We start from the raw sequence: 14,407 nt of genomic DNA, 5'->3' as shown, positions 1-14,407 counted from the left end.
CTGCCATCATATCAGTGTCATCGCTGCTTTTATTCACTCAGTAAGGGAACTGCCCCCCAGCTGTGTGAAGGCCTGACAGTGCACATTGCTGAAGAAATGGATAGTTGTGAAACAAAGGGGTTGTGAATTCCAGCAATACAGACAGAGCCTGCATCCCAAATGGCACCCTGTTCCCTACATACTGCGTTACTTTTGACCAGGGACAACAGTTAAATGAAGATAATAAAAATGTATAAAAATTGCGCTATATAGGGAACAGAATACCATTTGGAACGCAGACTTAGACGTCTGAAGTCATGGTGCGTAATCCCAACATTGCAAATGGAAAAAAAGCAGCAACACTACCTAAAGAGAGAGATCACCCAAATTGCAAATCTAATTTTATGGCTGTAGAAAGTACTTTGCAGACCCACAGAGATGGCCACCCATTGGTGTTCACTTCGAATTCTTAAAGAGTACTTTATAGTGTTTCCTTTGTGGGACTGTTATAGGCCTTAAGAGACAGATTGGGTTAATAAGCCTTTTAGATGGTGAATTCATCAATTGTTCTAATTGCTCTGTTAATCAGGGCTGATAATTGCAATTTGACTCAAATTAAGCATTATGTGGATACTGCAAGTTTTAGTGCATCCCATTGTTGGTGTTTGCATACCTCTCTCCAAAGCAGCAATTCAACTTCAAATGTCTGAGGACATAATGTACTGTTTTGCATATCCATTTTCCCATTTACTGTGGCGGGCTAGATGTATACATTGAGTATACCGAATATTAGGAACATCTTCCTAATATTGAGTTGCACCCTTTTTCCCTCAGACCAGCCTAAATTTGTCAGAGCATGGACTCTTCAAGGTGTAGAAAGCGTTCTACAGGGATGCTGGCCCATGTTAACTCCAATGCTTCCCACAGGTGTGTCAAGTTGGCTGGATGTCCTTTGGTGGTGGACCGTTCTTGATACACACGGGAAACTGTTGAGTGAAAAACCCAGCAGCGTTGCAATTCTTGACACAAACCGGTGCGCCTGGCACCTACTACCATACCCTGTTAAAAGGCACTTACATATAATGTCTCAAGGCTCAAATCCTTCTTTAACCTGTCTCCTCTTCATCTAGACTGATTGAAGTGGATTTAACAAGTGACATAAGGGGTCACCTGGAATCGCCTGGTCAGTCTGTCATGGAAAGAGGTGTTCTTAATGTTTTGTATACTCAGTCTATACTTTCTCTGTGGATGAGTTGTATCGGAAGCCCCCGAGAAGCCTTACTCTGCAATCATCCCCTACCTCGGTCCTCCCACGAAAAAGTGAGCTACAAATTATTCAACCCCCAAAAATGAGGTTGATCGAGTCAGCGTTTCCGTGTTTGACATTCAGCATTCCCCGGCTGCCTGGAGCTGGCAAATACAAAAACGAGACAAATCTGGTGTGTCTGCACTCTGAGGATGTGCTTCCGAGAGAGTGGAGAGGAGGAGACGATAGAGGGCCATGGGTTAGTTTACTGCAGAGATGCAAGATAAATAGGACCGGAGATGGACAGTGGCAGAAAACATTGCCAGGGGGAGACAATGAGCATAGTGTCATTACCCCTGACTCAGAGATCAGAGCACTTGCTTATTGTCTAATCTCTGCTAAACTGTGGCGTACCAGCACACATGCACTTTTATCGATCCTGCCTGCTTCGCTAAATGAGACGAGCTGATCAAAGCAATTACATGTGTTGCTGTTCGCTGCCACTTGGCGATGCTGTGTTGGCAAGGCTAAAGCACAACGATAACCTTGATTGAGTCTGACTGACATTCCACGGCAGTAGGAGAAAGAAATAAGGAAAACATATAGGAGAATTGACTCAGACTAATCTGCAAAGCCATTATTTATTATAAAAAAAATGCAGACATTATAATGGTTTGTACAGGAAATTTGTCTGGCTCTGGACTGCCCGTGGCAGTAGTTAGTCGCAGTAGTTAGTCGGCTGGTGGGAAACAGTTTTTTGAAGGTGCTTGTCTGCATCTCAAAGTAGCCCATAAAAGCCAGTGGCTCTCCCGTGGAGCACTTTTTAGTCATTATCGAGCTCTTGTCAAAATCACAGTTTTAAAAGCTCCCTCTCGATTAGAGCTGGAACTTTGGAGTCTAAGTGGCCCTTTTCATTGAACTTCAAGCATTATTCTGGCTGTCAAAAAACGTTTGAAAGCACCTCAGTGGAGTGCGTGTGCCTTTAATTGACAATTATGGATGGAGTTGAGGATTCCTGAAATGTTGGATGTATGATAGATAGGAGAAGAAAAAGTAATTTTGATGTGGTTGTCGACTGTAGAAGTCAGAGATTGTCATTACTGATGCTCTCCAGAAAAATCTCCAGAAAAATTGAAAATATAAACATTTCTATGATCTTTCATATGATATTTATATGATGGACATTATATTTCACATGTAAAACAAATCATGACTTTCCCTCTTGTCATGCACATTTGGTATGAGTATTACGTCTGTGGTATCACAGGCACTTTAAAGAGCTTAAGGGGAGGATTTGATTGCAAAAGAGGACAACAGCTGTTAACCACTTGAACCAGCACACTTCATTAAAAGTCAGCCACTGTATATAAATAGGTCCCTGGGATTAAGAAGGAAAGGTAATTGCCCTTCATGCGTTGACCTACACAAGTGTGTGGCAAACAGAGGCTGTTTGGAGGCGCCTTGATGCCAAGGACCACTGTTTCTATGTTCACTTTCTAGATTTGGATGATCCCATTGTAACCGTCCACCAGAGCATCGGGGAGGCTAAGGAGCAGTTCTACTATGAGAGGACGGTGTTCCTGCGCTGCATGGCCAACTCCAACCCCCCAGTGCACTACAGCTGGAGGCGTGGCAAAGAGTTCTTGTCCCAAGGCTCGGATAAGGGCGTGGAGATCTACGAGCCCTTCTTTACACAAGTAAGCCGAAAGTCCACTGCTGCGACATCTAGATCAGGGTCTAAAACTCGTGGCCTGGGTGCCAAATCCGGCCAAGAGCTGTTTCTTGTGGTTCCCCAGACATATTGGTATCAGGCCCTCAGGGGAATTTTTCGGGCATTTGGGTAATATTTGTTTGAGAAACCTTAGCTTGATCAAACAACCCGTTCCTCTGATCAGCATTTTAGATATTAAGGAACCCCTATTCTCATAAAGGAAGTAATTTCATATTATGCAAATTGTGTGTTTTAATTGTGTGTGTTTATCCCCTTCACAGCATATAGAAAGTTTCCCATTGAGCACTCAAATCCCAAATGGGAGGATGTTTTGTGAGCGCAATTTCAGTGACTTGAGTTGGGAAATTGCACCAGGTTTTTTTTTAAACATCTCATCTAATCTCCTCTCTCCTTGCAAAGTCAGCTCCGTTGACAGGAGAGATGAGAGCATTTTGACAGTCGTATGTCTGACAGGCTTCACAAAGGCTGGTTTCATAAGCAGACAAACTATGATAGAGAAGGGAACAGCTTGGGCTCGCGGTGGCATGAAACTTACACAACTCAGATATGCTCGAAATGAGCAGAGGAAGACGGCACTTCAGGGGCTCGCTGTATTTTTCTCCCAGTGGAGTTTCTCTCTCTTTCACACACACACACACACACACACACACACACACACACACACACACACACACACACACACACACACACACACGAGGACATCAGGACCTAGATTTTCAGGTAGACGTCACATGTTGTGCCATCCTCAGCCTAGTAATGCCCTCCTGAGTTTTAATTAAGAACATAAGGAACAATAACATATTCTAAGTGTGTTGCCAGTGCTACAAATGTGGCGGTATACATGAGAGCAGACAAAACAGCTATTGTTGGTAAAATTATTTACAATGTCATGACGATACATGTGTGTTAATATGCATACATGTGTGTTAATATGCAAATATGCTTGTATGCATCTTGACATTTGTCCCAAGCGCACCGCTTCAAGCACATCCAAATAGACAGCTAATGAATTTCATGAAACTGAAAGCTCGGTGTAAAGATAATACTCCTAGTTTGAGGACGGGGAATGAGCTCATTGTTGAAGCACTGCCAAGGAAGCTCTTTGAGGACGAGGCGACGAGACCAGTTCAATACCACTGCTATCTTACTTTGTAAGACACATTAAGAGCGACAGGCGGCACATCACTTTACACTGTTTCTCTTTCTGAGTTGCAGGGGGAGACCAAGATTCTAAAGCTGAAGAACCTTCGACCTCAGGATTACGCCAACTACAGCTGTATCGCCTCTGTCCGGAATGTGTGCGGCATCCCCGAGAAGAATGTTCTCTTCAAACTCTCTAACAAAACAGGTAAACCTTTGGGGCGGCTGAGAACACTGTTCTGTATTGTTTAGCACTCATAACATCAAGGATCTGGCAATTCCGCCTATGAAAAGCTGCGGAATTGCTGGATTCATTACGGATGGGAATCCTGTAGGCTCGCCATTTTTCTCTGTGATGCTTCACCCACATATAGGGCCAATAATGATAGAGGAGAAAGCACTCGGTCCTAATACACCGCCCTGCGGGTTTCCTGCTCCGGCCCTATACCCCCTAACCAGCATTGATTAGACTTACAGTGTATGTGAGCAGACTTGCTTATGCCGTGCTAGGAAATGTATTTATCCCACTGGTTGGTATTGGGATGCCATGTGCCTATTGATAAACCTATAAAGGTTATGAACTTACAAACGTAAAACCTATCATCAACTATACAGCTACACTATATAACCGAATATGAACTAGTAACGGAATAGGATATGCTATTGTCGAACATCTCATTACAAAATCATGGGCAATAATATGGAGTTGGTCCCCCTTTGCTGCTATAACAGCCTCCACTCTTCTGGGAATGCTTTCCATTAGATGGTGGAACATTGCTGCGGGGACTTGCTTCCATTCAGCCTCGAGAATTAGTGAGGTCGGGCACTGATGTTCGGCGATTAGGCTTGGCTCGCAGTTGGCATTCCAATTCATCCCAAAGGTGTTCGATGGGGTTGAGGTCAGGGCTCTGTGCAGGCTAGTCAAGTTCTTCCACACCGATCTTGGGGCCGGTAGCATTCTCCTGGCGTCCGCCAAACCCGTCCGTCAGACTGCCAGATGGTGAAGCATGATTCATCACTCCAGAGAACGCGTTTCCACTGCTCCAGAGTCCAATGGCGGCTGAGCCGTTGTTACTCAGATGAAAGTGAGGCGTTGTTGCTCAGATGATGATGCTGTGTTGAAAGTCACTGAGCTCTTCAGTAAGGCCATTCTACTGCCAATGTTTGTCTATGGAGATTGCATGGCTGGGTGCTCAATTTTATACACCTGTCAGCAATGGGTGTGGCTGAAATAGCCAAATTCACTAATTTGAAGGGGTGTCCACATACTCAGTTTACAGCAGCTGCAGTACCTATTGACTTGTTTGTTGACTTTTGACTAATCTCTCATGGACAGATGTATGTAACATAAATGGTATTGTAACATCTCTCAATAGACTGTGGGATGGAACAAATAATGAGTAACAATTGTTCCGGTGCGAAGATTTTTCGTCATTGATTATATGGACAAAATCAGAATTTTGCAGGTGTACGCATCTTTTGAATTTCGGAAGGTGTGGGAACACTTGGCCCATGCTTTGGCTGAGAGTTTCCGTTGTCGTTTCAGGTTTCTAGTTTTATTTCTCATAACTCTCATCTCAAGAACCTAATTGAGTAGCTGGCAGGAGATAGAAATTATGGGTTGCCGAGATTTAACTATTGACTTGTTTCATACAGACATACATTATAATGCATTCTACTTATTCCTGTGGTTTCAAGCATCCCCCACCATTAAACTGCTGGTGGAGGAACCTATCGTGGTGAACCCCGGGCAGTCCGTGACCCTGGTGTGTGTGACCTCCGGTGGGGAGCCAACACCCACCCTCACCTGGGTGCGCAACACGGATGAGCTGTCCAAGAAAAGCCGACTCAACGGGGGAACCCTCACGCTGCCCGCCATCTCCATGGAGGAAGCAGGAGTCTACAGTTGCGTGGCCAGCAACAACGTTGGCAACCCGGCTAAGAAGTCCACTGCCATCGTGGTCCGAGGTAAGGCCCTGGAGGTAATGCATTGATCCCGGACAAGCCTCCATTTGTTACCTTTATCCCGGACAAACTCTCAAAATATGACTAAAACAGTTAGGTAGCATAAGGACAAGCCTGACTCTGTCTAGGAGAACAGTAGCTAGGATCGTCTAGGGGCTAAACCATAATGTAATTCTTGCATTGAGGTCAGTGGAAGATTTGCACAAACATTGGAATTACATGCACATGTATCTCAAGTTAGGATTCAGGCCTTAGTGAATTACCTGAGATGGTGTCCATTCTACACTCAGAAAACGGGTTCCAAAAGGTTTCTTTGGCTGTCCCCATAGGAGAACCCTTTTGGGTTCCATGTAGAACCCTCTGTAGAAAGGTTCTACTTTGAATCCAAAGGGGTTGTACCTGGAACCAAAAGCGTTCTATGTGCATCCAAAAATGATTATTCAAAGAGTTCTCCTATGGGGACAGCCAAAGAACCCTTTATTAACATTCTAGATATCATATTTTTTTCTAAGCGTGTACAAGGTCATATCAGATGTGGATGCTCAATTAAACGTGTAAAGAATCTTTGGAAACTGGTCTATTCTGACCAAATGGCACCAATGCGTGTTTGATTCCCCTCTAAAAGCCTTGCCACTGGGCTGTGTGTGTGTGTGTGTGTGTGTGTGTGTGTGTAGTCAGTGAATTACTATTAGGGCCGAGATATGGGGGACAAATGAGTAAGATCAAAGAAAACGAACGCATGCTTACTGTTTGATGCTCCCAGTAGTGCTCCCAGTAGCACCCTCTTTTATTGATTCCTATGCAATTATGTTTTTTACCCCGGCTTCTGTGATATACTCTTGGATTTTTGTGACGCTACTTTACCTCCTGAAAGGACTAGAAAGACGTAAGCCATTGTTTTCCACAAGTACATAGAGTAGCCAGCCAAATAGAAAAAGTAGCCAGTCAGGGTTAGAATTATTTTGCCGAAGTAGCTCTATTTTGGTGTCCTCTGGCAGTGGTGTAAAATACTTTAAAGTACTACTTAAGTAGTTTTTGGGGTTATCTGTACTTTACTTTAATATTGATATTTTTTGACAACTTTTACTTCACTAGATTCCTAAAGAAAAGAATGTACTTTTACTGAGTAAAAGTACATTCTTTTCTTTAGGAATCTAGTGCTTAGCAGGAGAGGAAAATGGTAAAATTCACACACTTATCAAAAGAACATCCCTGGTTATCGCTACTGCCTCTGATCTGGTGGACTCAAATTTTGCCTCAGTGTTATTAGTGTGCCCGTGACTATCCGTATATTTAAAAAAATATTACAAATTGTGCCGTCTGGTTTGCTTAATATAAGGAATTTGAAATGATTTATACTTTTGATACGTAAGTATATTTTAGCAATTATATTTACTTTTGGTACTTAGATATATAATCGCCAAAACCCTTCGGCCTACCAGTAGCATTTGCAAATTAGGCTACACTGACTGACGAGACGAGAGCCATTCACTTTAGCGTCACTGTCTGGCAAACCCCGACATCCTACACGCTTAGAAAAAAGGGTTCCAAAAGGGTTCTTTGGTTGTCCCCATAGGAGAACCATTTTTGGATCCAGGTAGAAGTACAGTAGATCAGGGGTGGGCAATTCCAGTCCTCGAGGGCCTGATTGGTATCACAGTTTTGCCCCAGCTCCAGCTAACACACCTGACTCCAATAATCACCTTATCATGATCTTCAGTTTAGAATGCAATTCGATTAAACAGCTGTGTTTACTAGGGATGGAGAAAAAGTGACACCAATCAGGTCCTCGAGGACTGGAGTTGCCCGCCCCTGCAGTAGATAATATGGAAAACACTGCTTAAGCATTGCAACAGATGAGTGCAAACGTACTACTTTTTAACCCACCCACCCCTTTCTCTTGCCTCAGACAAGCACCCACTCAGACTCGATATAGGAGAAACTGTGAGTCAAATTCTAATGGGGCTGGACCATATGTGGTCTATTATGGCTGCTACAGCAATGGTTTACACCCATATGTTTATATGGTCATTAGTACGATCAAACGTTCATTCCGCCTCTTGCGCCTTAATAATTTTTCTGTCACAAATTTCTGTAATCAAACGTTTCTAGCCAGCCAGCAAACAGAATTGAGGGTACCACCCCAAAAAGTCATTTTCATTCCACTCATGAGGCTCAGAAACTGTAACTTGCCAGGGCAAATGCTGCTGCAGCTGTTGCATCTTATTTCACAGTCACCCCCTCTTCAAAGCGGATCGTCTGTGCGCAGACATCTGCTGGCACCTCGGGACGGGTATAAGCTGCAGGTTTTGAGAGGAGATCCATTTATGTCTGTGGAGTCTTGGGCCCTGACAGCACACTAAGTCCGATAACAGAAAGCTCCACATTTGCATGGGGAAGGAGAATGTTTGTGTATGTGTGTGTGTGTGTGTGTTTTGGGAGGTGGAGAGCGGTGGTTAGTTAGCGTCATTCAGATGTTTTGCCAAGGCAGGAGATCAGTCCGTTGAGAGAAGGACTGGAGGCAGCTCAGGCTAGGAGCTCAGCTAGAGAGACCCTGGGTGGTGGAAAACCCAAAGGGAAAGGCAATACTGACTCCACACTCAGCATTTTTGGTCTACTATGGAGAAAAAGCACATCCATACATTCCAATCTAGGATTTGTGACAGTCTTCATCCAAAGTATTGTTTTGGTTCTTTGTGGAAAGATTGTCACTCTTAGTCTGTAAAAACCTCAGAGGACATTGAATACTGTAGTGTAAATGTGTAGTAAGTGTTGAAATACTATAGAATCTGGATGCTTGTGCTCAATGTACAATATAGTAATTACATCATACTGGTGAAGGTGTTCCAGTGTAACCCCATGATACCAAGGAGTAACCCCATGCAACCAAGGAGATTACAGAGTGGCAGCCGCTGTATTATACTACGGTTTTGTAGACGCTCGCAAAAAATGTGTTAGAGTGAACAGTTGTCTCCCTGGTCCTTCATCAAAGTTCTTCTACACAGGCTTCATGGATGAGAAACATATAACAGACAACTCATCAGACAATAACCTTGATATGGTCTGTGCTGTGCAGCCGCTCTGAGGGGTCGTTCATTCGACTGCCTCTCTCAAATAAGATATTCAGCCTCCGGTGACTTGGAGAGACATTTACAAGCTCTGCCACGCTGCCCCACAGCACAGATTGTAGAATCTCATTTGTGGGGTAGCAGCAGAGGGGGATTGCACTTACATTTAAGTAATTTAGGGTTTAGTGCCTTGCTCAAGACTACATCTACAATTTCTTCACCTAGTCTGCTCAGGAGTTGAACCAGCAACCTTTCTGTTACTGGCCCAATGCTCTTAACCGCTAGATTACCTGCTGCCCATGTAATCTCATTGTGTTTCTTGCCACTTTACTCTGGGTCCACTTACGTTGGGCTTTAATAGTAATAGATCCATGCACTGTACAAAAGAGACTAACTCTTTCTGGACCTTTTCTGAGAGTGGGGGCTGGACGGTGGAAATCCAGCCTCCCTTAGCATCCTGCTTGGAGTAAACTGGCAGGTATACCCTCAGCAATGATAACATCATCAATAAAATAAATGGCAGGCGCACTTTAGCCATCGTAATACAACCGGACTGCGAAACGCGTCAAATATCTTGAGAGGGGCCATTCAGTATTTCAGTGCTTTTGAAGGCGTTCGGTAGGAGGAAAATTACCTGACTCTGTGGTTTATAACTTATTTAGCAGTCGAGGTGGCGGGTAGGTAGGTAGAGCCGGGCTGGGGGGTGAGCTGGGCTTGCTGACCATGCAACTCACCCATTTTATTAATTTACACATATCTCCACTTGGTCTGTTTCTCCATGAGGCAAACAGAATAGGCAGTTGAGATACAGTATATTTCGTTTTCTTTGGGGGGGCAAACAGTCCAGTTATACTGCATAGATTCCATTATATAACGGGAGTCCTGGGCAGGTGGCAGCACTAGTGTTTGCCTCAGCAGAAAAAGGCCTGATCAATGGCCTTTTCTGGCTGTCAGTCTGGCCTAATTGATGAGTGGGCCGCTATCGAAGAAACTGTCCTCATTAAAAGCAGGTGGAGGATCGTGCAAGTGCTCTCTGTGGTTATGGTATGTTTTTGGGGGGTTAATGTTACAAAGAAAAGTCAATGCTCTTTCTGAACTGTATTTCTCTCACTCTCTCTGGGATCTACTGGAAGGTTTTAGGGTTTAGGTGGTTGGGGCATTTCCTGACAAATTGGGTTGTATCAATGACAATACAGATTGAATTTGGTTTGATTGGAATTGACCATGGCTGCATATCTGCACAATGCTCTATTGTTGTATGGCATCTGACTAATCAGAGCTAGAAAGAATTTAATTCGTTTCCAGGATTTTCTACGATCTACTTGCTCGAATTGTGGGAAGATATAGGTAGGCCAATTCTTAATTAAAGCATACATAATTCCAACTGACTCTAATAAGGTCATATCCAAGGAAACAAACCATTTTTTTTGTCACTGAAAGATTGAGGTCAGCGTTAGCGCTTAAACTTATTGCGGATCAAATCCCTTTAGCGGGATCGATTTGACAACAGCCAGTGAAATTGCAGGGCGCCAAATTCAAAACAACAAAAATCTCATAATTAAAATTCCTCCACCATACAAGTATTATCCACCATTTTAAAGATAATCCAACCACAGTGTCCGATTTCAAAAAGGCTTTACAGCGAAAGCACACCAAACGATTGTTAGGTCAGCACCTAGTCACAAAAAAAAACATACAGCCATTTTCCAGCCAAAGAGAGGAGTCACAAAAAGCAGAAATAGAGATAAAATGAATCATTAACCTTTGGTGATCTCCATCAGATGGCACTCATAGGATTTCATGTTACACAATACATGTATGTTTTGTTCGATAAAGTTCATATTTATATCCAAAAATCTCAGTTTACATTGGCGCGTTATGTTCAGTAAGGTTTTGCCTCCAAAACCTCTGGTGACTTTGCAGAGAGCCACATCAATTTACAGAAATACTTATCATAAACTTTGATAAAATATACAAGTGTTATGCACAGAATTAAAGATACACTTCTCCTTAATGCAACCGCTGTGTCAGATTTCAAAAAAGCTTCACGGCGAAAGCACACTTTGCAATATTCTGAGTACAGCGCTCAGACACCAAAACAAGCCATACAGATACCCGCCATGTTGGAGTCAACAGAAGTCAAAAATAGCATTATAAATATTCACTTACCTTTGATGATCTTCATCGGAATGCACTCCCAGGAATCCCAGTTCCACAATAAATGTTCATTTTGTTCAATAAAGTTAATCTTTATGTCCAAATACCTCCATTTTGTTCGCGCGTTAGGTTCACTATTCCAAATGCAAGGCGCGCGCTTACTAAGTCCAGACGAAAAGTCAAAAAAGTTATACTACAGTTTGTAGAAACATGTCAAACGATGTATAGAATCAACCTTTAGGATGTTTTTATTATAAATCTTCAATAAAATTCCAACCGGACAATTCCTTTGTCTTTAGGAATGAAGAGGAACTCAGCTCGCTCACGTGACTGAGCTCATGCCTTTTTTCCAGACACCTGATTCCATTAGCTCTTATTCTCTTCCCATTCACAGTAGAAGCCTAAAACAACGTTCTAAAGACTGTTGACATCTAGTGGAAACCTTAGGAAGTGCAATATGACCCCATTTACACTGTATATTGGATAGGCAATCACTTGAAAAACTACAAGCCTCAGATTTCCCACTTCCTGGTTGGATTTTTCTCAGGTTTTCCATATGAGTTCTGTTACACTCACAGACATCATTCAAACTGTTTTCTATCCAAATCTACTAATAATATGCATATCCTACCTTCTGGGCCTGAGTAGCAGGCAGTTTACTCTGGGCACGCTTTTCATCCGGATGTGAAAATACTGCCCCCTAGCCGAAAGAGGATTTATTAAGTGGCTTGATCTTAGACAATGTTTTTACCAATTCATTTTCTCGTTTTCATTGAAGTAGCCCTTTTTAAATCGCTTGTTAGAGTATGAAATCTATGACTCTCAGATGAAAGCTACACCTGTACACTAAATGCATGTACCACCAAGGGAAATGGCATGTCCCTTACTGTGTAGCATCAAACATAGTGCAGCATTAGACTTCTCTCTCGAAAGCATTTTTTTAAGTTACTTTCTAGAGTTAGCTCAAGTATCAGGATTAACAGCCCTGTTGAGATGAACAAATTGAAATTAAATTAAACCCAGGACTTGACGGAACTCGGCTCTCTGCCTTGCAAGTTACTTTCCTAGACTATCTGTGTGAAGATTGGTCTAACCTCGTCTAACACACCGTCTCGTAAGTAGTAATATAAAAGCTCTGTTGATAATGGCTGTATGCATGGTAGGGATTCCCAATCACCACACCTCAAAGACTTTATGCGCTCATCGAAGGAAATTCCAGCCTTTCCGGCTCAATTACAATATCGATTAAGTTGCAAATTCGCCAACAAGAGGTGAGCCAAGCTGACCCCTTGCATGCAGTGATCCGCCTGAGCTACCGCTGCATTTTTACCAGGGGCAGAGCGAGGGTATTATTTATACAGCCTTCCCCTAATGTTGCCACTTGGCTGCCCTCCGAACCCCCTTCGCCTTCGCAATAGGAACTTGTTACATTTGCTGCCCTGTATGTAAATCAGCATGTTAATCAGATTTTCATCAAATTTGTTCAAAAATAATTGATTGGCTCGCAACACATCCTATTTCATTAATGACTTGCAAATGAGGGCTGTTGGTGAGAGTGGTGCTATAGCGGGGGACAGTTGGTCAATGGCTGGCCAAGGACCCTAGAGTGAAGATGGAGAACCAGTGGACACTCTGGCGGGCAGATGGGGCTATTCTGTAGAAGTTCTCTAGGGAGAGGAGAAAAGGATTGGAGAGGCAAGGGAATGACAGGGAGGAGGAAAGGGAAGGAGAGCGGATAAGGAGGAGCATGAGGAGAGGGTGGAGAAGGAGAGAGAGGAGAGAGAAGGTGAGTAGAGGAGAGAAGATGGAGAGAGGGAAGAGGAGAGCAGAATAGAGCATGGGGAAAGGAGAGGATGGCAGGGGAGGAGAAGAAGAGGAGGGGAGAGGACAGCAGAGAGCATCTGAAGCAGCGTGCCGATCTCTCTGAATGGTAATCACCAGTCCCACAGTGCTTTCTTTCCTGCCACGGAAACGCTTGCAGTCTACTCTGCTCAGCAGGTATGAGTAAAGGAGAGACGGATGGCAGGGTTACACAACTCATTCAGGGGGAGTGAGAATGCGTGTGACACAGGGACTGGCAGACAGGGCTTTTAAAAGGAGAATTCACAACATAGGTCGTGGATGTCTTTATCTGCAATGAAAACCACCATCATATGAGTGATGATTGATTTGATTTGAGACAATGCTCGCTAGGGTTGAATGGCGGAAACCGGTTACCGAGATTTATCGTCCAAAACAACTCCCTTTTCCAGGGATAAATAACTGCAAGAAACCGGTAAATTATAATAAATTATTTATATGAACAGCATGAAGTGAAATGGAACTGATAAATTATATGCAATGTCTAAATCTGGCTTCTCTACGTCCCTTCTCTCTGCTCTCTGCATGATGAATCATCAACGCTCAGGGTGGGGACAGACCATCTCAGTATGGAGCACAGTTCACAATGCATGTAGACCTATCATCTCATCACGGTAACTTTTTCTTGTGACAGGTAGGCCTACATTTGCTCAAGCATAGCCTATACTACAGTATTATAAAGACTGAATGTGCGTCTAATTTACACATCTCCATTTGGCTTTCGGGGGTCACCTTATTTTTTAATTGTAAAGATTAAAAAAAAACATATTGCAGCTGCAGTTTTAAAACAGCCTGTCACTCGAATATCGTTGCTTTAAATCAGTGCATGTGCGAGCACTCTCTCACATTCTTTCTCTCCCTCCATCAATTCCATTCAAATTCTATCCAAAATAGATCATCCTGTTCAAGATTGATATATATATAGGCCTATAGATAGATAGATGTCCTAGCCTACCTCTTTCAGGTAATACATTCTATGCAGTATTAGCCTTATATTTAGCTAATGTATGATGCATTGTGCATAATAAGCTTCTAACTTGTAGCCTCTGTCTCTTGTGCAATACTCACCCACCTGTGCTCCGCTGGCCTCTCTCCTTAAAAAATGCTCCTTAGCTCTTGGAGTCCCATGCAGGAAAAGCTAGACAAGAATAGCTTGCTGGACATACTTTTTTTTTGCATTTGTTATACCAATAGACTATTCAAAGAGGGACGCAATCTCTTGTTTGCTGAATGTTAAATACAGCAGCCTATAGAACTCAC

The 14,407-nt window shown here is 43.1% G+C and overlaps 1 protein-coding gene across 2 annotated transcripts in view; it reads left to right on the top strand.

The window, feature by feature from the left end:
• Positions 1–14,407, top strand: part of LOC115162650 (MAM domain-containing glycosylphosphatidylinositol anchor protein 2-like) — a 230,038-nt gene that overhangs the window by 94,604 nt on the left and 121,027 nt on the right. For both annotated transcript variants that reach the window (XM_029714139.1, XM_029714140.1), the window contains exons 4-6: positions 2,726–2,922; positions 4,173–4,305; positions 5,796–6,065. In XM_029714139.1, coding sequence (XP_029569999.1) covers positions 2,726–2,922; positions 4,173–4,305; positions 5,796–6,065 — 600 coding nt within the window. The remainder of the gene's footprint in view (positions 1–2,725; positions 2,923–4,172; positions 4,306–5,795; positions 6,066–14,407) is intronic.

The sequence above is a fragment of the Salmo trutta genome, chromosome 25, assembly GCF_901001165.1.
Source record: "Salmo trutta chromosome 25, fSalTru1.1, whole genome shotgun sequence".
Lineage (NCBI taxonomy): Eukaryota > Metazoa > Chordata > Actinopteri > Salmoniformes > Salmonidae > Salmo > Salmo trutta.
Note: the sequence above shows the minus strand (reverse complement) of the source record. Positions and strands in the feature narration are given on the sequence as shown.